This window comes from Lates calcarifer, linkage group LG7_2 (assembly GCF_001640805.2).
Source record: "Lates calcarifer isolate ASB-BC8 linkage group LG7_2, TLL_Latcal_v3, whole genome shotgun sequence".
NCBI lineage: Eukaryota > Metazoa > Chordata > Actinopteri > Centropomidae > Lates > Lates calcarifer.
This window is the reverse complement of record NC_066854.1, coordinates 11669442-11696895: the sequence shown is the minus strand read 5'-3', so window position 1 is coordinate 11696895 and position 27454 is coordinate 11669442. Positions and strand designations below refer to the sequence as shown.

At 40.5% G+C, this 27454-nt stretch overlaps 2 protein-coding genes across 5 annotated transcripts in view; one reads left to right on the top strand and one right to left on the bottom strand.

The window, feature by feature from the left end:
• Nucleotides 1-1975, top strand: part of LOC127139123 (uncharacterized) — a 6103-nt gene extending 4128 nt beyond the window's left edge. For all 3 annotated transcript variants that reach the window (XM_051066030.1, XM_051066032.1, XM_051066031.1), the window contains 4 exons: nucleotides 251-484; nucleotides 570-623; nucleotides 728-795; nucleotides 925-1975. In XM_051066030.1, coding sequence (XP_050921987.1) covers nucleotides 251-484; nucleotides 570-611 — 276 coding nt within the window. In that variant the 3' untranslated portion in view covers nucleotides 612-623; nucleotides 728-795; nucleotides 925-1975. The remainder of the gene's footprint in view (nucleotides 1-250; nucleotides 485-569; nucleotides 624-727; nucleotides 796-924) is intronic.
• LOC108880193 (ATP-binding cassette sub-family C member 4) lies at nucleotides 672-27454 on the bottom strand. Of its 2 annotated transcripts, XR_001960435.2 has the most exons (37): nucleotides 27221-27454; nucleotides 26494-26604; nucleotides 23164-23284; nucleotides 22517-22741; nucleotides 22032-22121; nucleotides 20889-21052; nucleotides 19781-19906; nucleotides 17413-17662; nucleotides 16424-16531; nucleotides 16142-16231; nucleotides 15841-16032; nucleotides 12699-12793; nucleotides 11410-11496; nucleotides 10604-10700; nucleotides 9450-9650; nucleotides 9191-9328; nucleotides 9015-9052; nucleotides 8783-8889; nucleotides 8533-8679; nucleotides 8323-8402; nucleotides 8053-8203; nucleotides 7805-7924; nucleotides 7591-7701; nucleotides 7371-7471; nucleotides 7090-7281; nucleotides 6845-7000; nucleotides 6538-6627; nucleotides 6174-6346; nucleotides 5975-6080; nucleotides 5703-5837; nucleotides 5277-5619; nucleotides 4079-4134; nucleotides 3766-3828; nucleotides 3620-3678; nucleotides 2741-2974; nucleotides 937-2452; nucleotides 672-754 (listed from the first exon to the last, which is right to left on the bottom strand). XR_001960435.2 is itself a non-coding variant. In XM_018671606.2 (31 exons), exons 1-31 carry the CDS (start codon nucleotides 27292-27294, stop codon nucleotides 5530-5532), a joined length of 3966 nt encoding a protein of 1321 aa, XP_018527122.1. In that variant the 5' UTR covers nucleotides 27295-27454; the 3' UTR covers nucleotides 4681-5529. The 2 variants fall into 2 exon arrangements, 1 of the variants encoding a protein (XP_018527122.1); XM_018671606.2 differs by lacking the exons at nucleotides 672-754; nucleotides 937-2452; nucleotides 2741-2974; ... (1 more) ...; nucleotides 3766-3828; nucleotides 4079-4134 and having other exon boundaries at nucleotides 4681-5619.

Here is a 27454-nt window from a genome sequence, read left to right as displayed (position 1 = left end):
CGACCCCATGCCGTTAGCATCTGCTCTATGTCATAGAACTCTTTAACTTTAAACCAAACTAACGAAACGAGAAAGAACGTAAGCAGTTGCACCTCAAACTTCATTCAGTAGTCTAGAAGTAGTAGTTTTGTAAGAGTTTTCTGTTTTGAAGTGGTTTGTAAGAGGTTTCTGTTGTTGTGTTCATTCTGTTCTGTAAAATTTCAGCTGGTTGTCTCTTATTGTTTCATAACCCCTTCTTTACACCTCTCAGAAACGCCGGGTGGGACGGACCCCACCCGACCCCCCCGTTGCTCCATCGCACCGTGAGGTCCCCTTCGCCACTGGACGGCTCTTCACCCCAGTCTGCTGGCAGCTGCGGGACGCGAACCAGCTCCCGGAGGAGCTGCTTCTGACGTTGCAGCGCAACGCTTATCCCACTACACTACCAGAGGCCGGGGCACTCGGGGAAGCTCACACACAGCCTTTCAACCAGCTAGTGGGCAAAGTGAGTATCTTCTACTGCGTGTCATTATTTTGACATGTTAAGAGTCACATCTTTACATTAATGTTTGTTGTGTTTTTCTCAACAGGATTCAAACTGGAACCATCACAGAGAGAAGAGACAGACATGAAGATGTTGTCAGGTCAGTGTTTTCACTTGAACAACAGGAAACCAACACAGTTTACAGCAGTTAGATGGTGGAGCTCTTTTATTTCATTAACAGCTTCATTCTTTCATCCACTTCAGGTCTTCAGCTGCTGTCGTCTTCTCCTCCTGCACAGACAACAACACGCATTGATCACACAAACTCATCTGTAAGTCCAAATAGTTTTTTACATATTAGACTCCTGACAGTTTTAATATTTGACTGTACTGTTACATTTTATTGTATCAGATTACTTTGACTTGCATCTGATTCTGCTTATTGCTCTTTCCTGATACAGTGTGTGAATTACCTGGAGGCCTGTGTCTCAAAGATCTTCTTCATTGTACAAAGACTCTGGACAAAGTGGAGACACCTGGAGGAAACATACAAAGGAAAATGATCAATACACTACTGCCTATTCCTCATCAACAGTTCAACATTACAGCTGAAACTGAACATTTAACTAAATATTTTTATGCCTGACTATAAAGTGACTTTTATTTCTATTACTTCTACTGTTACTTCTAAAATTAGATTACTTTTACCATTACATACTACTTCTTAATTCTTAAAAACTACATCTAGTAACAGATTACTTTGACTTGTATTTCACTTCTTATTTCAAACAGTGCAATATCAGTACTCAAATCCAACTATCACTCTGTACACAGTCTTGTATATATAATGCCCTTTTCTATTGTTGTTGTTGTGACTGATTATGTTACTCAAATAAATACTTCTAAAGAATATTTTGTTACTGTGACATTTAGTGACTCCTTACTATGCTGACATTTTACAACAGTTTTGTGATGCTTTACAGACATTTTGAATTATATTTTGGATCACTGTTACTTCTGCATTGCTTTTATATTACAAATTACTTTTACTATTACCTCTAATATTAGATTGCTCTACCATTCTACTGTTTTTCTTATTACATTTTACTTCTAAATCTACTGATTACTTTAACTAATGCTAATCAGCTGAAACTGAACATTTAACTAAATATTTTTATTTTTATTTATATTTTAAGTGACTTATTTCTATTTTGGATTACTATTACTTCTAAAATTAGATTACTTCTACCATTACATACTATTTTTCTTTTTACATACTACTTCTTAATTTACATTTAACTGTTTCAAACTACATCTAGTAACAGATTACTTTGACTTGTATTTCACTTCTTATTATTTCAAACAGTGCAATATCAGTACTCAAATCCAACTATCACTGTGTACACAATACTGTTCATATTGTTACAGCTTGTCTTGTGTGTATATATAATGCATTTTTGTTGTTGTGACTGATACAAGGATTGTTACTCAAATAAATACTTCTAAAGAATATTTTGACACTGTTTAATATTGTATGAAAGTGAATATTATTAGCCAGAGTTTTACATTTTATTTGAAAGTAGAGAAACTTGGCATTTCTGCATTACAAGATCACTTTTGTGATATTACTTACTTACTGAAAATAGACTCAAAAGTTACACTTGAAACTTTACTGTGACATTTAGTTACAGTTTCTGACACTATACTGACAGGTTTTAACAGTTTGACACCTTACTATACTGACATTTTACAACAGTTTTGTGATGCCTTAATATACTGAACTGACAGTTTTTGACACTATACTGTGACATTTTGGATAACTGTTAATACATATTACATTTTACAGATTACTTCTATTATTACACTTTGCTGATACACTAAATACTGAACATAAACAAACAAATGTCTGTGTTGGACAGTTAATATATGTCAGTCCTGGTCTCTCTTCTCAAAGAAGTTCTTCATTGTACGAAGACCAAGTGGAGACACCTGGAGGAAATCAAAGAGAAACAGAGAAAGGAAAATGATCAATACACTACTCATCAACAGCAAAATATTATATAAAGTGACTTTTATTTCTATTTTGGATTACTTCTACTGTTACCATTACATATCACTTCTTAATTTAACTTTTATTGTTTCAAACTACATCTACTAGACTTGCATCAAACAAACAGTGCATTACTCAAATCCAATCTATCACTGTGTAAAAACTTCCATATCACAGGTCAACACAAGTCCAACAAATAACCTGACAGAGTAGAAGTCAATACTCACTTTGCCCACTAGCTGGTTGAAAGGCTGTGTGTGAGCTTCCCCGAGTGCCCCGGCCTCTGGTAGTGTAGTGGGATAAGCGTTGCGCTGCAACGTCAGAAGCAGCTCCTCCGGGAGCTGGTTCGCGTCCCGCAGCTGCCAGCAGACTGGGGTGAAGAGCCGTCCAGTGGCGAAGGGGACCTCACGGTGCGATGGAGCAACGGGGGGGTCGGGTGGGGTCCGTCCCACCCGGCGTTTCTGAGAGGTGTAAAGAAGGGGTTATGAAACAATAAGAGACAACCAGCTGAAATTTTACAGAACAGAATGAACACAACAACAGAAACCTCTTACAAACCACTTCAAAACAGAAAACTCTTACAAAACTACTACTTCTAGACTACTGAATGAAGTTTGAGGTGCAACTGCTTACGTTCTTTCTCGTTTCGTTAGTTTGATTTAAAGTTAAAGAGTTCTATGACATAGAGCAGATGCTAACGGCATGTCGCCTAACGGCATGTCGCCTGGCAGATTAGCTCACACCGACAAGCATCGCAGCATCACAGCAGCTTAACAACTCAAAGAGCACGGGTTCGACTCCAAGCGTCGGCTAACGTGGCCGCAGTAAGACTCGGCCTTACTGCCGAGACTGTTCACATTGCACAATGCTCATTGCCGACAAGCTATCACTCCGTCACCATTACAGCTATTATCGATCGATTACCGAAAGCAGCGGCCAATAGAGCGTTTAAATTAATTATACGTGATATCATGATATGAGGCTCATATATGACAACACAGGCTGACGAGTGAGTGATAAATACAACGCTAGACCACATCAAAATATACTGTGCGAAATTAACAGCGTAGAATAATTAATGTCATTGTCATGTCGACACACGCTACCTGACTGGGGGGGCAGAACTTCATTTCTTCTCGCCACAGTCTGAAGGAGGTCACTGCAGCTGAGAAACAGTCATTCCTGTTAACTTATATTCTTAAATACTTAACAATCATAGAAATTGCATCAAGACATCTCTGCTTAAAATTACCTCACTCAGATCAGAAGCCTTCCCTTCCTGATGTTGGTGTACTCACAGTGGGAGCCCAGGCGTCTATAGTATAATGGTGAAATTGAATACTCAGCGTCTTTAGAAGTATTTATTTGAGTAACATAATCAACAACAACAAAAATAGACAAGGGCATTATATATACAAGACAGCTGTAACAATATGAACAGGATTGTGGTTACATATTACAGTAAGAAAAGAACAACACTCAAAAACAAATAATAAAATAACGTCATAGTACATAGTACAAACAGCCTTCATGACAGGGTCAGACTAAAAAGAATAAACACTGACCTTCTGGAAACATCTTCATCGTCTGCCTCTTCTCTCTGTGATTTAATGGTTGAATTCTGTGGAGAAAAACACAACAAGGGTGTGTGTGAATTACCTGGAGGCTTCAGTCTAAACTCATCACTTTGATGATGTGGTGTTTTGTTTGTTTTTTACGACCGCTAGCAGTCTACTACTACTACTTCTGCATTGTTTTTACTTTGTTTACATTGTTTCTGCTTTAGCTTAGATAGCTTTTACCATTACATGTTACTTTTCTCATTTGGACCTGAGAATGAAGGCAACATTCAAAAAGTGATCCCGCATAGGTATGCTAACGCTCTTCGCTAACGCCAGCAAGTTAGCTCCTTACCTTTACGTACGCCCAGGTGTGTTCAGCATCCAGCCTCACTCGACTCACTGTTCGACAAAAAATTGCGGTACCAAGTGTTCTCACAGTACTGACAAACGGTTGTTTGTGGTTGGTTCGAAGGTTAGTTTAAATTTGTTTGCCGACTCCTCCCATAGCGTCGCAGGCGATGACGAAACACGACGTGGCCAATGAGAACACACTGGACCGATGACTTGCGCTATATAAATAAAACACTGAACCTCTTACCCCTGCATTCTGATCCAAAGGACATCAACAGATTAAGGTTTATGTAGTATTTGACATAACGAATGTACAAACTGGCAGTTGAAAAAAACAAAGTAATGTCTGATAGTCATGACACATGTAAAACAGTGTTTGAACAGAAATGAGTAATTCAACACACTCCACCTCAGCAGCTGAGTTTCAACCGTCAAACAACCTTCCTCTCTGTGAACTCTCAAGTCAGTGGAGTGAATACACATGACCAGAACATTTTAGTAGTAAAATCTCCTTTTCATACTGTTTGTAAAGGCTGGAACATGTTTGTACAACAGTAAATCTCAAGGAAACAACATACAACATCAAACTTCTGCTGCTGTCATTTGTTAGATTTGGTGATTGTTAATCCTGTGCAACAGTTTGTATTTATGGTCAGCTGCACATTGTCACTGGTTAAATGAACACGTACAAACTGCTGCAAATGTAAAATAAGGCACTTTTTTACAGTTTTTAAAGGCAGCCAGTTAAAAGCAATTTCTGTGCGACATCAGTATACTGAGCAGCAATTAGTTTACATATGATAAATATGAAGCATAGAAAATAAATAGTGTCTATGTCAACAGTTCTTACAGCAGTGATCTCCAGGCTCTGTCAGCTTGAGGGAAATGACAGCATAATGTGCATAGATTTGGCTCAGCCATTCAAGGCCACAGTGAGGGTGGAGGGTGGAGCCTCTGCAAATCTTCTGTCCTCCTCAGTCTCCTCGCCAGCTGGAGTGGATGAGGCCCTCTGTGCTTCACCAGAGGCAGGGTGGGGACCCCCACAAGCCGAGGCACTTTCTGAAAGTCTTGTGGCAAAGCAGTGAGTCAGCTCCTCCCTGAGCTCACAGAGCAGTCTCAAAGATAACCAAGTTACCGTCTGCTGTCTGTGCGTGTCCATTTGACACGTTAGGACGGCTTCTGTTCTCGAAAGCCTGAAAACAGAGTTTCAACAAATGTTTACATTTAAGCTTTTCACAGCAAGAGGCTGATGGATATTTTAGATGGAGATGCTCACCTGTTTAGCTGCCTCCAGTAGAGCTGCTGCCTCTTGCTTGCCCGTCTGCTGCACCATTTTATAAAAGACACATTCTGGATCTTGAAGGAGGGTGTAAGGCTCATCATATGCGTGGATTTTCCCTGCATCTAAAACCTGGACACAAAATCACATTTGTGATTAGTATATGAGGAGTATATGATTTCACGTCACCTTTCAAGTTAAACTAAATAACTAAATCACATGATCTAAAGTATATCTCTTTGTTAGAATGTGTGAGTAGGAGGACTCACCAGTATGCGGTCACTGTCTATGATGGTGTTGAGACGATGAGCGATGGTGAGGACGGTACATTCTCTGAACTTGTCTCGTATGGTTTTCTGGATCAGCTCATCTGTCCTGCAGAGACAGACACAGCACACACAGTTCCCTGCACATTAGTACAAGAATTCTGTCAGTGTGATCCTGTCCATGAGATGTGAGCCACAGTACCTGGGGTCCACGTTGGCCGTGGCCTCGTCGATGATGAGGATGCGGTTCTTCCTCAGGATGGCTCTGGCCAGACACACCAACTGTCTCTGACCCACGCTGAAGTTAGAGCCTGACTCAGCCAGAACTGTCTCCAACTTACCAGGCAGCTCCTCCACCACAGACTTCAGCTGCACCTGCAGAGACCAGGGAGACAGAAGATCATATTAAGAATAAAGAAGCTCTGATTGTGCAGCTGAAACAAAAGAGTTTCCAAACAGAACCAGAGAGAAATGGCTCATCAATCCAGGTGATGTTAGGTTGGTCTACATGCTGCCGCAGGGTCCATCTGACCCTGTGTGCGCCTGTGTGACTGTGTGTTACTGACCTCTTGCAGAGCGTTCCACAGCTCCTCATCTGTGTGTTGGTTAAAAGGGTCCAGGTTCTTCCTCATGGAGCCAGTAAACAGCACTGGGTCCTGGAAAACAAGAGGGTGGAAAGGTCAAAGGTCACTCTGATTACAACAAAATTCAGAAATAAACAATTCAGTTTGTATTAGTGACATTTATTGTTCTTGGTATGATCCTCAAGGTTTACTGTTCTCCTGAGCTACAGTAACAGTTTAAATGCAACAATGAGCTCATTACTCTACAGTGTTAATGTTACACAGGTAGTAAAGGTCTCATCATGTTTACCTGAGGGATGATGGACATCTTCTGGCGCAGGTCATGGAGGCCGATCTCTGAGGTCAGAACACCATCGATGTAGATCTTTCCCTGAGGCTCTGCCAGGCGGAACAGAGCTGAGACCAGGGAGCTTTTCCCAGCACCTGTTCTCCCCACAATACCAACCTGACACACAGGAACAAACAACATCAGCTGAGCTTTAACATCACGTCAGACAGACAGTGTCTGGCCGTCTGATGACGAATGTGTCTGACCTTCTCTTTGGGTCTGAACATCGCTTTCAGGTCCTGCAGCACCAGCGGTCCGTTGCTGCTGTAGGAGAAGTTGATGTGGTCGAAAGTCACCAGGCCTTTGCTGGGCCAATCAGGAGGTGGGCGCTTCTGGGTTTCCCAGGGTGCTTCATTCTCCAGTTCAGTGTACTCCACTACCCTCTCTACTGACGTCATCTGAAGACAGCAGCACACACATGCACAGACTGAAGAAAGAGACCAGGAGGTCAAACCAAATAAAACCAAAGACACACTGAATATCTTACCATGTTCTCCACCTCTGCACTCTGCCTCACACCCCACTGGAACATGCCCATCAGTGTGATGGAGTAGGTCAGAGCCAAACCCACAGAGCCAGCATCCAGCTCTGAGAGGAAGAGAGGAAAAAAAAAAGTTTTTCACTTGGAGTGTTTATAAAGAATCATCATGCCCTCAGTGGTGGGCAGCAGCACAAAACCAAAGTTCTAATACTAAAAATTTCCTCACGGTCTCTGAGCAGAAGGCAGCCAAACGTGACAATGGTAACGAAGATGGAGCAGATGCCGTCAAGTCGGACGGCGAACCAGCGAGAGGTGGTCAGGAACAGGAACCAGGCCGCTGTTCAGGAGGAGGACAACATGTTACTGACACTGGACTAACAGGTCACACAGGCTTCACACTGATGAATAGTGAATGTTAAAGTGATGAGGCTGAGGAGAACCTGAGTGCAGGTCCTGATGAGCATCAAAGGCTTTCTGGAACCTCTCCTCGGCTCCGAAGGCTCGGATCGTCCACAGACCCTGAAGAGACGAAGACAGGTGGGAGAAGACTGGACTCCGAGCTGCAGGGCACACAACACACAGAGGGCGAGTTTATGGTTTTTTCACACAGCCTTTAAGATGTACAAAGCCCTTCAACTATGTGGTCTTTAACATGAAAATCAAAGAACCTAACAAGTGGGACACTCACTGGTGGACTCGAGGCGTTTGATGTCTCTGGAGGTTTGCAGGAAATAACGTCGGAGGTAGAGGAAGATGAGGAGGAGGGGCAGAACGGGGATGAGGATCCAGGGGATCACTGACGCAGAGACAGCGATCACCCCGAGAATCTGCAGGAACACCTGCTCACAGAAACAAAAAAGATTTCTGATGTGAAAACTGAACAGTCACTGATCCTCTGAGTCAAACCATGAGTGAATTGAATGAGCTGCTGCGTCAGTGCTCTGACATCTGTCCTCACCTGGATGAAGTCCACAAAGGTCCACGGTAAGTTAGAATCCAGCTGACCGATGTCCTTAGAGAACCTGTTGAGAACTCTTCCTGAGGTGAGACAGAACACAGATCATCAAACTACTGAACTGTAAACTAAGCACTCGAGATGACATCTTTTTCTTAAGTCAGTCAGTTTATGCTTTTTGCCAAATGCGCTGATGTGTAAACTTTTGCTCACCGATGGGGTTGATGTCAAAGAAGCGCACAGGTGTTCTGAGGATGGAGTTGAACATGCAGTTGTGCAGAGCCTGTGCGCACCTCACCAGCACATTGAACAGGAGCAGATTCCTCATGAAGCCAAAAACGATGACGGCTGCTGTCAAACCTGTAAAAAATATCCTCTTTTACCTGACTGACACATCACACAGTACGCACAGTGCAGGAGACACACTGAGCAGAGTAAATAACATAGTGTGTTTTCAGGTTACCCCCATAAACGCCCAGGTAGAAAGCTGTGTCCAGCTCTTTGGTGATGTTCTGTCCGTTGTGGATGATAGTGCTGTTATAATCACCGAGCTTCTCTTGCTCATCAGCCCTGATCAGTCAGAAACAAGTATGAAATGACTTAAAAAATAAATACAAATAAATACAAATAAAAATAAATAAAATACCTAAATACACTGAGGAGAATTATGTCTTCTTAATGGTTTTCATACTGACCAGTAAGCTAGCCACCAGTCCTGCATGATGTATGCTACCTACAAGGGGAAAGAGGTAATCGTAAAGGATTTATACTTCTCATGTCATCACTTCTTTCACATTCTCTCAGTGAGCAAACATGTAGAAAGTGAAATAATTCTAAAAATAATTAGTTTTCTCTGTGTCTTCTTGCGTACCTGAGCCAGGAGGTTGACCAGTAAGACAACAAGCAGAGTAAAGATGCTTGCTCCAGCTCTTAGAAATTTGACGTACAGACTCACTCCGATGGTTCCCTCAGCTCGACTCTCCTCTACCACCGTCTGCACCGGCTCTGCCTGTGAGGACAACTCTGGATCAACTCATCATGATCACTGTGCACAGTTTTAGAGATTCCACGGCATACTGATAATAATGAAGTGAAAATGAAAATGAAAATAATAAAGATAATGTACCAACCGGTAATTGGTCTCCATCTTTGACCGACTGCACAGAGGAGGACTGAGAGAGCACTGAATTCTGGGACAGAGTTCTGCTCCTGGTGGGGACGTCTGAAGGAGGCAGCTGTTGCTCCTCTTCCTCCTCTTTCTTCAGCAGGGAGGTGAAGTCCACTCCAGACCGCTGCAGCTCCATGTACGTCCCCTTTGCCACCATGTGACCCTGACACAAGGAACAATCTGCACATTTGTACTCATGTTTACATGCCACTGCCAGCACCTAAACACTACCTCATCATGTTTACACAAACCTTTGACAAGTTTATGGTTAATACATGTCATTCTACTGATATGCTGGTGCTGACCTCCTGAAACACTAACAGTGTAAAGTCTCACTGCTGACATAAACAGGCTGTAATGTTCATCATGCTGTTTCAAGGAAAAACATACTGGTGCCAAACATCAACACTGCAGTTGCAGATAATCTCAATAAAAGATAAAATACTAAATAAAATCAGTACAGTATGTGATATGACCAGAGGGTGGTGCTAGAGGAAAGCTCATAGACTCATTTAAGTAAGGGCCATGACAATCTTCCCATTAAATTTTCATATTCATAACATGTAAGATGGCCTGATGGTGGCAGTACAGGACAGGTTTGATATTCTGGGACCAACAAACATCCACAGAAAATTTTACAGAACTCCAGATTTGAAATATCTTCTTATTTCTTTAAAATACAGGTTTGAACATGTATTAACTGAAAATATGCAACTGCTATGAGAATACACTGGGCTTCATGGAAGAAATAACTGTCTTTATAAACTACAGTGGTCCGGTTTAATGGGAGGAGGACGAGGAGACGAGACAGTCACATGGAGGAATGAGAGAATTATGTGACACTGTCAGGTGTGACAAAGGAAGGTCCACCAGGCAGACCTGACCCTTAAGAAAACAAGAAACAACTAAGTCAATGGGAAAAAGGAAGTACTGAACCTCTCAATTAGTTGGGAGCCATAATGTACATCACACTAATACAGTGTACAGTGTTAAGTTTTCGTTATTATTTCCATTGATTTTGGTGTAATATTATTTCTTTGGTCAGAGTGTAAATACAGTACACAGAGTGAAGTTTAGGTATGTGTGGATTATTTTTTGATGTGAACAGGCACCAACCTCCTTGAGGACCAGAATCTGGTCTGCTGCTTTCAGGTACTGCAGCTGGTGGGTGACCAGGATTCGGGGCTTATTCTTCAGCAGACCACAGATACACCTGATATGGAGACATACAGTAAAGATCATGTCACTGTCTTATTAACAAATTGCAGCAACTTCTTGAGAAAAAGAATAAAAAACAAATTTTCACATTTAAAATGCGTGCCCTTATAACAGTTGTTATGTAATGTTCTGTGGGACTGTATTATCTAAGAGGAAGAGTGGAACAGGAAGAGTGGGGCCAAGTTCAATTGTCTGTCTGACACCAGCAGCACCGCACCTCTTCCTGCCTTAGTTCTAAAACTTTCCTTGATCTTTGTCTCTTCTCACTTGAGATGCCTTTCATTACAAAGCAACACAGTCCAAAAACCAACCCTACAACAATACTATAAACCAACAGGCTGCTGCTGTATGGGGTAGAGCAGCAAAAAGCTAAAGACGTCATGTACAGTAAGAGTGCAGATACACGCCGCCTTCTTTTACTGGAACTCTGTCCTGCTGTGATCTGGCACTGAAGGCTTTCCGCTCCAGGTCTGAAGCCTTCTTCCAGTGTGTGTTGACCAGAACACTCCAGTATTTTCCTGTTTGGCACATGTTGTGGTTTAATATTGCACGAGACCTTAACCTGCAGCTGGAGTATTTGCGTGTGAAAGCATGTGCAGACGTATAGAGGGAATTCAGCCACTCAGACTCACACTTGATGAACTGGATGGGTCACATTTGCTGAGCAGAAAGAGTCTCAAATACTTGATTCTGAAGTCACTCACTGTTCAAAGAGGTGTCTCCCAACCTCAGCATCCACAGCACTCAGCGGATCATCCAGGAGGTAGATATCTGCCTCCTGATACACTGCCCTGAAACACACACACACACACACACACACACACACACACACACACACACACACACACACACACGCACACACACACACATCGTTTTGTTAGCATCTGCTGATAGAATTTAGCTATTACACCACGGGGAACATTCCAGTCATTGGTTTTTCTTTCATATTATTTCATGTCTTTTCTGTTATGTTTATCAGTACAAGTGGTGATATCAATATCACATTGAAAAATATCACAAGATTCAAAGCATGTTCCCCACGTACTCTGACCATAGGGTTTTCTTTACCTTCCAAGCAACAGCACCAGCATCATATAGTTGTTGGGCTATACTAACTTCCTTTATAGAAGCTAAATTCTTAATTCCAGCCAGCACTGAGTCAATAAACAGATAATATATTGCTACCTTTTGACTCTGGAAATCATGCTGCTTCTAATCTGTAAGACATGTTTGCTTCCTTGGAAATATTTCTCAATCATTTAAGCTTTACTTTTCCTCTCCTAATACAGAGACGTTTTTGAAATTGTAACCCATCATCTCACTGTTTCAAAGCTCAGATCAGCGTCCTTGAGGATGACTTGTTAATGCTGTTATTTTGTGTTTCTGTGATGTATATGTTTGCATTTTTGCATCTATATCTATCAACTTCTTTGGTCACTGTTGTTTAAACGTTCTCTCACTGGGAACTCTACTTATTTTACACATCAAAGTGTGTTTCCAGGTGTTGGGCAGTGCTACAGCATATGTGAAAAAGTTGACTGTTGTCATTTGAGACTATAAATGACAACATGTCAGGTGTGCTTTTTTAGCAGAGACTTGTAAAATAACACACCTGAATCTCTGATTGCACTGTTGCCAGCCCAGTTGCATTGTGGGTTAAGTGCTACCTTTTAAGGAGATAGAAGAATGTGTGGAATTAAAAAGACTAGCTCTGGTTCTGCTGCTTTGATTTTTATGCTGGTTTTAAACTGCCCATTGTGAATCTTAATGTTTAAGGAATGTTAAACCTCCCAGTCAGGTAGGGGCCAACAGAAGCAGCTTTAGTGAACTCAAAGTAACCTGCTCTGAACATGACAGCCTCCATGACAATCTGATGTTGAATAAACTTACGTCTAACTTATGTCACACAGTCTTATCAGTCTTGTCTATTCATCAAGTAAGAATTTCTTCAGGACATCAATCAAAACCATGTAAATTTAGGCTGTCCTCACACCTCGCCAGGTTGACCCGAGCTTTCTGTCCCCCGCTGAGTGTGGCTCCTCGGTCTCCAATCAGTGTCAGGTCTCCATCTGGAAGCAGCTCCAGATCCTGCACCAAAGGAAAGCACAATATAGATCATGTAGAGTTAACAAACACCAAAACAGAGGAGTGGTAACACTAAAACTATTTACTACTACTACCTATTATATTCAATATGCAAAATATTAATACAATAATTCTGTGTCAGTTAAAACACAGACACAGATTTGAGAAAACAAAGGTCAACTGTCAAAGCTAGCTAGTGATGAGATTCTCACATCTGAGCACATGCAGCAATGGAATGCATTTTGCTGCTAAAAGCATGTTTTTATTTAATAGGGGCATCGAGAATATTTCTACCTCTGCAGATCCTTTCCATCACACTCAGTGAGCTCAGCTCTGATGAAACGGCAGCAACGATAAGATTAATATCAATATGGGAGATTGGGCAAGGTTTTATTTGGATTTCTTCAGAAATTTTCTTTCTTTCCAGCACATTACAGACATCCATACAAATATTTGTGCCGATTAGTACCTTCACTCCTATAAATATTATCTTATCAAGCATGAGTAAATATCTCTTTGGCTATAAGAATTGTGATGTGCTTTTTACTAATTATTCAACATATAAGACACAAAACAATAATCGTCAATGAATCAATATTGAGAATAATCGTTATGTTCAGCCCTATTTCCAAGCACCATGACTGTGTGTGTTTTTACATGTGTGCATTTGTATAACAGTTAGGAAACCTGTCTAATGAGCTATGAACAGGTTTCTAAACTCTTACACAATCATGTGGGAATCATTATAGAAACTGATCACTGAGACATCACTGAGTTACTTACCTGCATGTTAAGTGACTCTTGACACACATGCGGTTATGTCAACTGCTTGAGTCAGCACATTGGTGTTGTTCAATGAAATCTGACAGGCACATTAAATGACTGCATATAAAAACATGAACCTGGTTTATAGTATAGAAATAAGTCACATATTAAATGAGAGGGAGAGTGTGTGTGCGCACCAGGCAATACTACCAAGATAAGTCTGGTAGTATTGCCTGCTGTGTCTGGTCTGCGTCAGAACAGAACATTATATTTTGTGGTGGTGTTTTGTAATTTGGTCCTTTTACCCAGTCATGAGTGAACAGTGCAACAAATCACAACTCACAAGTAAATGAATTACTTGTGAGTCAGTTTCAATAACCTCTCCTCCAGCCAGGTGAAGTGCAATCATAGTTCAAACTCAGACATCTGAGAAACCAACAGGCGTCCTGTGTTTTAAGTCTTGCAGTTGGTATATGGTACTGCACTGCCCAAAGAAAGCAACAAAGCATTTAGCACAATAATAAAATTGAGATTACACAGAGGATTAGAGTCTTGCATTTGGAGACCTCCCTGCTGCCCAACATGAGCAGGAAGTTACAAAGCAGCATTGTTAAGTCCACAACAGTCTGTAGAGTCCTCTATGTGCATCACACTGCCATTCAAATACAGTTAGCAAACAGATAATGCTGCTGCCTGAGGCTCCTTTTGTCAGGTACCTACTGTCAGTGGCTGAGGGATAAATGAACAGCACCTAGTCAGCTTGTTTTAACAGCTAATGTAGCATCTTTTGTTAGTTGCCATTAGTTACGCATCGGTTGCTGCCGTTCTTTCTGATCTGGCACTCTCACATCTAAAGACACATAGCCTCGGCTTATATTAGCTAATAGGTATGTGTCAGTGTCTTAAAACTCATGAAAACTTGATTTTATAATCATCACCAGTCTTTGTAAATCGTGGCTATATAAGCAACGATTAAAGTAAACATTAGAAAAAACATCTTTGGTTATCAGAGGCTGTTTGAGGGTCAAAAACTCAGCAAATCAGCTTCATCAGAACTGTGTGGGTGTGGTTTGATCAGATTTGATTTACGGTAGACTGGTGCTTGGAGCTGCGTGACACCACATTTTTCCAACTAAGCCATACTCCTTCAAATCAGTGAGAAGAGTGCAGCCAAAAACAGAAAGCGCTCACGTAAGATAATCAAAACTGCCTTAAAATTGGCAGAAAATGTTGTTAGTATAAGAAGCCACATCCCAGCCTGAATTAGACTTATGTTGTTTTCAGACTTTCAATAAGTAAAAATCCCAACTATCCAGTTAACAATCAACCTTACCGGTTATATGATCAGTGTGATGATACTCTGTTTCCCAGGCCATACTGCTGGGTGCTACCTGTGTGCCTCAGACAGTATCCTGCTGCTACCAGCTGCTAACTCCCTCTACACAGGAAGCCACTCAATTGATTCAGCATCAAAAACAATTCCAGTGTTGTTAGTCATCATGCTCTCACCACATGCTCCATCTGCCCACAAACTCAATATAATTCACTCAGTAATGATAGATCCATACAGCTTTAACAGACTGGGCAAGATTACTGTTCTCCTCAATATTGCAGTAAACTGTTGCACTAGTGCAACATCAAGACAGGAGCCTGTCTCGTAAACAAGGATTAGTGGGTTAGCTAGCTAACTTTGGGATTAACCCTGGCTCTTCAGTCTTACAGAGAGAGCTCGAGTTAACACTGAGGTCAGTTGTCTTGGTAACTGATGCCTCAGGCCAAAAAACAAGGAGTCGGTTTCACTCAGGCTTATAGATCAACTCATATGAAAGAACAGTGAGGAAAAAATAATACTCACCATTCCTACAGGACCCCATACTGCATTTACACCGAGTGTCGATTACAACATTAGAGTGACAAACCATAACTTTATACCAACTATAGCATCCAGTGTCTATAACTTTTGACTGACTGAATCATTACTTTTTATGGCTACAATGAATGCATTTCGTGGAAATCAGAAACTTATCTTATCTTCTTACATATGCTGCTTCTATCTGCTGATGTTACTGCTATTTCATAATGTTTCAGCAGGCATGTTTTTTATTATATTAAATACTCTGCTTCTCATCTGATGGTGTTGCATTAAGGGCTTAGAAGAAAGCTCCAACTCTCTTTTCTAAGTTTTGTTGTTTGTTTGTTTGTTTTAAGTTTTCTCTATATATTCAAATGATAATGTGTATCTGGTATAAATGTATGTAATCTAATGTCATAATCAAATCTCTCACCCTCTTTAGAGCACAGGCTCTGATGACCTTCTCGTACTTCTGGGTGTTCAGCTCTTTCCCAAACAGGATGTTACTGCGGATGGTTCCAGGGAACACCCAGGGCTGCTGAGCAGCGTAGGTCAGTTGACCTTTGACCTTCAGCACACCTTTTTCAGTGGGCAACTCTCCCAGGATGGAGCTCAGCAGGGAGGACTGAATGGACATGCAGGCACAAAGAGAGGTAAGGCATGAGCTGACTGATGATGCAGGGAAGATTCTAGTTGCTGTTTGACTGAAAAGATGAAGTGTGTAGATAACTGACCTTTCCAGCTCCCACTGGTCCAATTACAGCCAGCAACTGATTTGAGTTCAGAGTGAGGGAGATGTTCTGCAGGGATGGAGCATCCAGACTCTGTAGAAAAAAGGATAGTGAAGTTTCTGTAAATAACACAGCCACACAGTGCACACTTAGCATAAAGAAGCCTGTATTTAAATTAGTAATTTAAACATGTTTGTTTTTTATCTGCAACCTGAAGGCATAGTGCAGAGTACACAACTGAAACCTGTGTATGCAGCATATACTAGTGAGACCAAGGTATCTGACCTTGTCCCAGTAGCAGAACAGATCCTGGATCTCCACAGAAGCATCCTTCTTCTCTTCCTGCGGCAGTGCAGTGCTGCCTTTTGTGATTTCATCCAGCATCAAGAACTCCTGGACAATAAAAAAAATAGAGTCGTATAAAATCCCATCCATCATAAACAGTGAATTTGCATACACTATTGTCTCCACAAGTATTATGTAACATGCACACGTAAGGAATCAAGAGATGTTTTTGGCGGAGTCATTTCCTGCAGTGGTCGGGTAAATCATTAGATAATGTTACATAACTGTCAGTTTTAAAATTACATTTCAAGATGGTCTTATCTTTATGAAAGAAAGAGAAAGGGGGAAGTGGTGGCTTTACAGAACCCAACATTCAAGTTGATGCAATGTGACAGAGGCAGTACAGGGATTAAATAATAAGTCATCAGCAGCCTCAACTGTAATATCAGCACAAGAGCTGGATGAAGCCAAATACTGCCACCTCTGATCTGCTTCTATAAGCTTGATGAAACACTGTGTGTATTGAAGACTCTATGAAAAGAGAAATAACTTGGGAAGCGAATATGAAAAGAGGTCTGCAGAGATAATGCAGAAGTACACAAAACCTCCAGATATAGATGGTATTAAGTAAATTTCCAGGTGTAAATAGGCTTCTGCACACTGACCAGAGAGAGGTATGGCTGTACTCTGCAGGCGCGTGCCTTTCTGTCAACTATATGAGGGAGCAGTCATTTCCAAGGAAGACAGTGTCCTTAAACATGCACTGAAGTTGTGCCAGGCCTATCTCTTGTATTGACTTGTATTTTCTCCTTCCTCAGACTTAAAAGCAGCAAGCTTTTTTGAAGCAGCTGATACCACTGAAAAATATGCTGTTTTATGAATACAACTTTATTAAAATGTGTATGAAATTATAATAAATTCTGCATTTTTGTGTTGCATTTAAGTTTAAACATATTGTTATAAATTCTCAAAATATTAGAGTACCCTACCTGAATCCTGCGAATGCTGACACGGCTCTCAAACAGCTTCTCGATGGCACTAGGGAAGAAGAGTGTGACGGTGAGCCGCACGGCGGTGTAGAGTGACACCGTCACAAACACACGACTGGCTGAGATAGTATTTCCCAGGAGGACATAGAGGGTGAAGGTGATGAAGACGATGATCTTGCTGGCGCAAAAGAAGGAGGCCATGTTGAGACCTCGAAGGTAGGAGCTACTCATTATCTTGGAGATCTCTTTCCTGAAACGACAAAAAAAAAAAAAATTTAAAAAAATCACATGACCTAACTTAAAGCTTCATTTTACTGCAGCATCATACATGGACTGATGGTAACCAATATGAGAAGTGAAATTTCCTCATAATAATGAAGATGTGAATGGTTGTATCTTGTCAAGAAATCCAAAAATGCCTTTATTAGAAGCACATGAGGATTTGCTTTAATCCTTGAATAAAACTCCTGATCCAGATCAGCAGTGGTCAGGAGTGACACAGGAGATGTATGAAGTGTTTGGCAGAGGAGGATTTAAATAGCTGCGTGCCTGGCTAAATGCGGTGAGGGAAATGGAGCAGTGGATGGTACAGGCAGAGCAGGAAATAATTTGCCCAAATTCTGCCCAAAACCAAACCAGTTCACAAAGCTGACATTGTTACACATATCTGTACACAGAGCCTTGTTTATGTCTGCTCATACACATGACTGTGTTTAAAAAAAATCACACTTAATAAATCATCCAACAGATAGAACATTTTAAAAAGGTACTAGAAACTTGATTTAGAATTTAATTTCTTCCCCAATTTAAATTTAGTTATGCATGTGATGTACTGTGTAAACCATCAGATGTTTAATTAATAGCATTAAAACATCAACAGCATAAAGAAAAGAAAAACAAAAGAAAAACAGTTTTCATGACTGTTTTCATACAGATCCAGACACTAGGTATAGATAAAGGCTTTACAATTAGATGCAAATAAAATTTTAAAAAAAACATGCAAAAAACAAAGCCATGTGGTGTAGGTTGCTGTAGCCATGAGCAATGAACTCTCTTAGACTAAGATGAACTCCTGATCACAAGAACTGGCAGCACTACAGAGCAGCATCAACTCATCAAGAAACCAAACTGTAATTTGTTTCTATTGAACACTGATGGAGGATCAGTACAACTGAGGAATGAGACTTGCTTGTGCTGCACACAAATGGAATCAATTTAACTAACCAAAGACGACCATCACAAATGTGTGTGTTCTAAATATCTTTTTTCTTCATCTGTTAGAATAAGCCCCTTGGAAGTTTTATGTAGAAAAAAAAAATCAGTCTAAAGGACATGTCTCACTTTCAAAACCAATTAGACTAGTAATTTTTAAACACATCTAAGACACCACCCAGCTGAGTGCGAGTGTGGTTTCAATCGAGCGCACCAAACAGTACACGCCACTTGAACACAACATGAATCTACAGCCTCGGGCCGTTTCTGTAGCCGACACTAACTCTGAATTTTTCACTAGAATATTTTATTACATTTTATAATAATTCTATCATTTCAAATGTAACTTTATTCATCTTTCTGTTCTGTGCTATACCATCAACATCATCTGTCAATTAGTATCTTTACACATGCACTAATCCTGGTTTTAACCATTCTCAGGCTATATATAACGAACGTTATCAGGTTAGTGTTAACCTGTGGATTTGTTGACTCTACAGTGCAGACACTCGGTGCAGGCTTTAGGCCTACACCAGGAGAGAGGATGTCAGTGTGAGTTATGTAGCATGAGGGTCTGCAGAGGATTTAGACAGACACTCACTGACCTCAACATTAACAAAATGCCAATCTAACAGCAGCACTGTAGAGGTGTGATCATCTGCTAAATATCACTGAAACAAATGGGGAAAAAACGGCTCACTGGCTTTGTTCACATGTGGTGCAGTGCGTCTCTCACTCTGAAAACTGTGGGATGATTTAGACAGCTGTTAGTTCAGGATATAGACACACTAGTGCACATAAAGTATTATCTGTATTCTGATAATAATTTATCCTGGTGTGGATCAGATTATAATGTAAGTATAAAAACATAAGTAAGCTTTATGTACAATGACACAGCTAAGAAAAACAGAGGAGAGCGTTCTCAATTTGTAACTTGGTTTCTGTGACTGGTGGATATCTACTGAAACAAATATACAATGGTAACGTAATAATCAGACATGCTGTAAATAATGAAACTTAATTATGACATAATCTATGGACACTAAAGTAAAAAAAAAGAGAGCACTACCTTATAAAGTAATGCAGATTTGTAGATATCTCATTTCAGAACCAGTATGTATTAAAATCTTACTTTGATCTAAAAACATGTTTTTACCTTCTGACCTCAGAGACCAGAGCAGCAAATGGTTTCTCCCAGGCGTACATCTTAATGATCCTAATTCCAGACACCACTTCATTCATTGTACGGATTCTGCTGTCAGTCAGAACTGCTGTCTTACTCCTGTGAAGACAAGTTGAAGATCACAGTTTAAATATAGTCTAATACAAAAGAAACAATATTGTCAACATTCATAATATGTTTTTATGTGACTGCAAATTCTTTTCTACACAATGTAAAACACATTTCTGTATCCATTAGGCTGTGCTTACTTAACAAACAGGAACTTCTACTTGAGGCTATTTGAAATAGACTAAAATCAGTTTTGCCAGTTGGAATTACACCTCAGTCAGTAAACAGGGAGATCCAGAGTGCAGTGCTGTTTGTGTTGTAAGGAGGAGGTCATAAACTAGGATTCATGCTGCTTTACAACTATGTTACTTGAACCTTGTCCAGTGCTACCTGGACATGTACAGACATGTAGTTTCAGTCTCGGCCAGCTGGAAACATTTCAGAGTCAGCTGATTTCAAGTAAGAATTTTAGTGTTCCAGTACTTACATATCAATGAACCAGAATGATGAAAAATGACTACGCTCTCTCATTCCTGTTAGTTGCGTGCAACAAAACTGCATCACAGCCAACATCTGGTTAAAACTGCCACAAACAAACCAGTGAAGTAAATCATTATTTTATGGGTACAACGTCATCTGACGAAATCACAAACAAACTAAAATCTAAACAATCACAGAGAAACATAAGGAAGGTGTTAACTTCACTGCCACACAGCCCCCCTGCCCTCACGACACAGGTTTATGTCATTGTTTTGCAAATGCTTAGTTAGGCAGTGTTTTAAAACTCAATTTTGCAGAGTAGTAGCAGTAGTAGTAGTGTGAACAGAGAGCGGTGAGTTTAGTGTGGACATAGTTGTTTTCAGCTAACTCAGTGAGTCAGTTAGTTAGGTAGTAGTTATTTCAGTCACAACAAATCTGTAGACTAGAAACACCTCTTTTATTTACTACTTGATCTAGAGATCATTTGTTTAAAAGTGGTAACTCTCACTCTTGTCACTTAAATGTATATTACTCATCTTAGTGTGAGTGTTACCTGAACTTAGAAAAGAGCCTTCCAAATAGGGTCTGCACAGGCATCAGGAACATTAGGACCACCATGCCTGCCAAGCATGACGGACCAATCTCCAACCACAGCAGCCCCACGACCACAGCTGCCTGGAGGGGCCCGACCCACAGGAAGTGCAGGAAGATAGTCACCTGTTTAAGAGAATTTGCTGTGAAAATGCTGTAATATGATCAGCACCAGAAAACAGGTAGATGCAAGACACAACAATTTCTCATCACAAATATCGGGAAACACATCTGAGTCAGAGTGATGATCAAAGTTAGTTCTGGTGACGTGTGTAAACTCCTGTCATTCAGAACTGGGCAGTTTTTACACAAGGGGCAGAGTCACTCAACAGGGACTTTCAAAAGACCTCAGTGCAAACCACCATGTGGGAATGACATGGTGTGACTAACAGCCCACTGCCAAGAAGCAAAATGCCCTGAAGAAACTGTGGAGTTTTCACAGCAGGTTCGCTGCAGGCTCGACCCCCTGATTGAACTGAAACTCAACACTCCAATGAGACACTTGGATTGGTGCCACAAAGGCTCAGAGCATAATCAAGTCTGAACCTCACGCTAGGAGAGAGCTGCCAGAGAGTTAGAGTTTCTCTGAGTAAACACAGTCAGGACAGTGCTGACTCATGTCATGTGTCACACCCATCAAACCAATACACCTGGTACAATCATGCCAGGAACTTAAACGCTTCATATGTGCTCACTTGCAAAATTAGGTCAGACGCATTCCTCTAGTTTACATCACCAGGTGACACCTCATTTCACGTTATATCTGATCCAGTTAAGAATCTACGCAGATTCTCAGTCATCCAGGTAGTAATCTCTGGTGTGATCTTGACTGCGTAACATTTACGTCAGCTGCTCTACAAGGCCTTCTGTCAATTAATAATATCACAATATTTAGCTTTAATTATATATAATCTTTCAGTTGTACAGGCCTATATTTTTAAGTTTAGTTAGCTTTAGATAATGGTGTCAGTGCAGCTCTCTGGATCATTTTTAGTTAAGTTGTTAAAAGTGATACCATTAAGAACTGTCAATACTGCCTTGACCTTGCAGTAGAAACAGCAACATGTGTGTCTTTTCTTTTCCAAAAGCCTTAAATTTCACATACATCATCGAACTTGTTGACGTCATTGGAAAGGAGGTTGACAATCTGGCCGGTGGTGGTCTTTCCCATGGCTGAACTGCTGAGACACAGAGCCTAGAAAAAGAGAAGAATCACCATCAGTAAAGCAACATCAGTCACAAAACCCCTACATTTTAAATATCACCTACACTGTACATTCAAACAGTGTTAAGTGCTTGTACATAAGTGGGTGTGGATAAAATGCAAAAGGGAGTTTTTAATTAATTTTGCTGAACAAACCCATTCAAAGGTTGTCATTCATGCTCTCACCTTTATCCTGCTTTTGTGCCTTTTATCCAAATACAGCTCTTTAAGGATTACATGACAGAACTTGGCAGACTGTTCCAGGCACAAGAATGCAGTAATGACCTTTAGTACCCTTGATATAAAGTTGACCAGTGTTCAGTGACAACTGAGCTGAACTTTCTGTTCTCCTTTCTCACGCAAAAGCAATGCATCTTCCTACTGACCTTCTTATAGATCATGTGACACATGGCCACTCTGATCTTCATGCCTGCTCTCTGGACGTGGTAGAAGTAGAGGTGATGGAGCAGTGCCAGGCCGATGGTGCAGATAGACAAAGCAGCTGCGTAGCCGAGGGTCTCGTATAAAGCCTTCTTATCGTTTGGGTTGTAATTCTCAAAGTACTGAATCATCATCCCTAAGATGACTGGCTGGACCACTTTAATGACTTCCTGATATGCAGAGAAGGAGATGAAGAAGGGTGAGCATCACAACACATTAATTACAGCGAGGCAGCGGATGATTATATTCTTAAAGCTCTGATAACATGATAAATCACAGCATGTTCTGATCAAAGTCTGATGAACAGTGACACTGCTTTGGTTGTTGGGCTGAGATGAAATCAACACATTCATCATTTCTCAAGTTTTCTTTGTGTAAATGTTGCTAACAAACCAACCAATATAATAACCACTATATATAAATATGTATTTTTTTATATTGACTATTTTTATACATGAATCAAAATGATCCAGTGATTTTGCTTGATAAATAAATAATTAAAAAATGAGTTTCAACAGCATGTAAAATCATTTGAGACTTAATGCTCCCTATTCACCTCATTTCCAAAGCTTAACACAGACCAAACACTGACCTCTACCAGAGTAAAGAATCCCAGCACCGCATATGATTTCCAGTAGCACCTGATGATGACTTTGGTGAGTCTAGGCGTCCGCATGTCTTTGGTAGCCTTCTGGACCTCAAGATCCCAGTATCTGTCATGTAAAGATGTCACGTTACTTGATGCATTTTTTGTATGTTATAAGAAGTCGAGCTCTCCATCCAGATGAGTTAGGACTCGTCTCTCAAGCAGAGTTCAAATAATTGCAGAGTCAAACTGAGACTTCCCTTTCACTTAATAAGACAAGCATCAGTCAGGCAATCTGGTCAAAGACAAGTTCTAACCTGCACTGATAATTTACACACCCACAGCTGCCAGTCTTGGTTGCCAATGGTGATTCCTGTGGTAGTTGCAACAGTACTAATGATCATCCCACACGGTCCTGATGTAAAATTTAACAACTTTGAATAACAAAGATAAAGTGCTTTCATGATATAAAACCATATCCCCTTTTATATGACTTTGAAAAGCTACAAAAAGGGTAAAGCAGCCTCATTTCCATGACAGAAGGAGAAAGACATCCAATGGTCTTGTTTAAAGGCACTGCTCATCATTTATTCAGGTCATGAAATGGGTTCTAACAGTAGCTGAGAAACCGCTTATAGCATGTTCATGAAAAGTGACACAAAACAATTCCTCCTATGACCAGTGAGAACCCTTCTTAAACATGTGTCAGTTTATTCTGCCTGCAAGTAAATGTATCTGTATCCAGGTTAAGGTCAAGCATCTCAGAACACACACTTCAGAGGCAAATCAATTAAAAAGATAAGACTGTTGTTGCTTCTTAGCACCATAAATCCAATAAAAAATACAAAAACTGGTAACTACCATGAGGTGGTATTAGTCCACCTCATGGTAGTTTCCAACTTCCCCACACTGTGTGACGCATTAAAAACAGCTCACCAATATATAGTTTCATTTCTTAAAAGGAGCTCAGTAATTTCCTGTTTTAAAAAACATTACTCAAAGCACCACGTTTTTTCAGCTGTGGATTGATATACAATTCCTGCTTTAGTGTGCATTTCCTGCAGCAGGACAGTGTATTTGGGAATGAATGGAAATAAGGGTCATCCAGTGCAACAGTGTGGCAACAGTAAAACTCTATGGTGCAGGAATAAGTTACATCAGGCTTGTACTTGTTAGAGGCATCAGTTCATTGTTGGTTTTGGTCTTTTGATTTGTTACACCTCCTGAGATGAAACACAGAATTTATCTGTGAGCCAGTCATGAAATAAACTACAATAGAAACTGCAACAACTATTCACCAGACTTTGTGCAGTCACAAAACTTTTGAACATCTGCAACAATTTAATTTCATTGTTGCATGCCTTAGGGACAGGATTTCATGCTCATTTGACCATCGATAAATTCAAATTTCACTGTCAATTAAACAGCTGACAACAAGCGGTTACATTACCACCAAAAAACCTTGTTAGCATACAGACCATGAAATAACCCACTAATCAATATCTGTGTGTAAAATTTAGGGGCTGGATGCCGTGAAGTCAACATTTCTACGGTGAATAATGAGCCTACAAGCCTACTTTTCCACACAGGCAGAGGACACAACTAATACATCTTTTTTGTTGTCTCAGAGTTTAAATGAACTTTGTGACTGGAAGTGGAGTGCACTGTTACCGGAGTGGGTGTTTGTGTTTAAAAACCAGACAAATTCCAGTGTTTTTTCCTGTTAGCAGCCTGTAGATGTTGTAAAACGCAATGCTTTGAGCTCTGTGTGTACATCTACTCATTAATCTGACACAACATTTTCCATTTGTTCATCACTGTTGAGGATATACTTGAAAACTTGTACACAGCTTCCTGATAATGTTTCACTCGAGAGGTGACATGGGTCATGACCACCTACCATTCAACTTTAAGGTTTTGTCAGCAACTAGTTAACCATTAACCATTTCATTATTAGGTCTGTAGGTGGGTTTTTGAGATTGGGTGATTGTTGGTATCTTTGCAAAGCTGATGGTCTATATCAGTGCTTCCCAACCTGGAGGTTGAAGGAAGTGAGGGTCATGAGATAAACTGTAGGAATTATGAGATAATTAACAAGATGACAAAGCAGAAAAAGTCTACTACTTATGTTGTGAGTTACTGAAATGTTATCTTCAGTCTGACATATCTAACCAGTGTTAAGGAGGGTAACAAGCTAAAAATATGGGGACCACTGGTTACATTCTTCTAGTAACAAAGTCTTTTTTGTGCAAACAGTTAGTGTAATGAATTTAAAATATCCTTTGTTATAACCTGAGAAGTAGAAGTAATCTCCAAATACTTTTCATTAGTCAAAACACATTTAGAAGTACTTTCTACTGGCATCATCTTATCTGTGTGTTTTGGAAGGAGACAGAGGCAGTGGTGATTGGGAAGGGGATCCCACAGACAATGACCAGTGAGCCAAGTATTGATGAGGAGCTGTGCTCAGTAGAAGAAGCCACAGGCCGTGATGTTTCAACTTTGAGATACACACCACGTGTTTCCACAGTCTGGCCTGCAACAGGCCTTGATGCTGCTACCCTAATGAGTTTGTTCAAGTTCCTTTATTGCATGTCTTGTATAAAAAGCGTTGGTTTAAAGTATCCACAAATAAGTCACAGATATCATACACTAATTCAGCTTGTCATGTACACTGAATAAAGATTACAGTTTTCTGTTACTTTGCATCATAGTTCTGGGACATGTTGTTTTGCAAATGTGGTGATCAGTATGTTGTTAAAGAGATGGAAGTGGTTGTTCTGACAATAACACCATAGATGTGCTGTGAATTGAAAGGAGCTCATCATCAAGAAATTTGTGGTTGGTGAGGGTGTGATTCATTCTACTGACAGCTGTTCAAGATATCGACTGAGACATCTTTCATCTCCTGATACACACAAGAAAACAAGCTCGCCTCTGACAATGGCTTTGAACAGTTATCTCCAATTTAGAGCGGAGTGATTATAGCTCCACTATAGCGGTTATTACGTATTATGTGTACTGATATGAAAAAACAATCATTTATATGATTTTAACCACACGGAATCAAGGATGTCTTTCACTGAGGAGTACTCTGGAGTAAAGTGGTGATAACTTGAAACCTGGAATATCTGGAAATTATGTTCCAGGTAACTGAAGCTGTTGATACCATAAGTTGAGGCTCCATTATTGCAACTTCATAGCAAGTCATAATGTTATTAGAGAACAGATACATGTGACGTGAAACTGGTACCACTGCTGCGTTAAAACACTACCTGTGATAGTTTACTGTGGTAACTATTCACAGGCTTAAAGAAGATTAAAAGGCTCGTCTACCTCTGCAGATCCTGACCCAGTCTGTCCGACCTGTCCTCTGTGAGCACGTCATACATGTCATCTTCCTCCAGCCTGCGTTTGTATCCAATTTTGAACAGAGGATTGAGCCACCTGAATGAGGAATAATCACAGAAATAAGAGAAAGATATGGAGAGAAAGACATAAAGAGAGAGCACATCAGTTCATGAGTTTATTCACATGAGCATCAATTTAACATGGTGTTGTCAGGGCACTTGCAGCTGTGCATATGCATATTAAGCCCTTAAAACATCAAGTGTGATAAGCGTGGTGAACCAGTACTTCATGTTCTGATGGGCTGGAGGCAACTAATGTGTTGTGTGTGTTTCAAAGACAGACTGCACACATGTCCAACTTTCCCACTGAGTAACCAAAGCGAGTGATTCAACAAGAGAGTGACATTGCATAAACGTGCCGGGAATGATGTCAGTTGAATATTCACTGATTTACATTCAAATCTTTTGTCACAGTGAAACTTTTTTAACATTCGCTTTTTACCGAAGTACAACGGAAACACTTCTGGTAGCAGTAGTTTTAGGTTGTTGTCAGTTGACACTTATCTAATAAGTAGGTACATTTTACAACTGAGTAAAATACAAAGTATTTTAAATATGAACAAACACGGTGTCTCGGTGTGTTCTGTTCATTTTAAATCCCCCGCTAACAATGGCTAACAGTATTTACAACCCGGTGCGTTTTGTGGACTTACCAGAAAAATATCTTTGACAAAAGACTCGCCGTCGCTGCCGGGTTTGTCTTGCCATCTTTACTAGCTTTTTCCATGGTAGCCCGCACTCACACAGTAGTTTCCTTTTGACTTTCTCCCCTCTAAAAACTGCGGCTCCGGGCAATGTGGCGTAACTTCGGTGGTTACATCTGTAACGCGGAGGTCGGAAGGTGTTCCTTGAGGCACACGAGCCAGTGGCACGAGATGAGATTACAG

Excerpts from the sequence above, each read along its gene's own strand:
- LOC108880193 (XM_018671606.2), bottom strand. The coding sequence starts at position 27,294 with ATGGAAAAAGCTAGTAAAGATGGCAAGACAAACCCGGCAGCGACGGCG. Across the intron at positions 7,472-7,590 it reads CTGCCTTCTGCTCAGAGACC|AGCTGGATGCTGGCTCTGTG; the intron begins GTGAGGAAATTT and ends TCTTCCTCTCAG. Across the intron at positions 7,282-7,370 it reads GTGCAGAGGTGGAGAACATG|ATGACGTCAGTAGAGAGGGT; the intron begins GTAAGATATTCA and ends TGCTGTCTTCAG.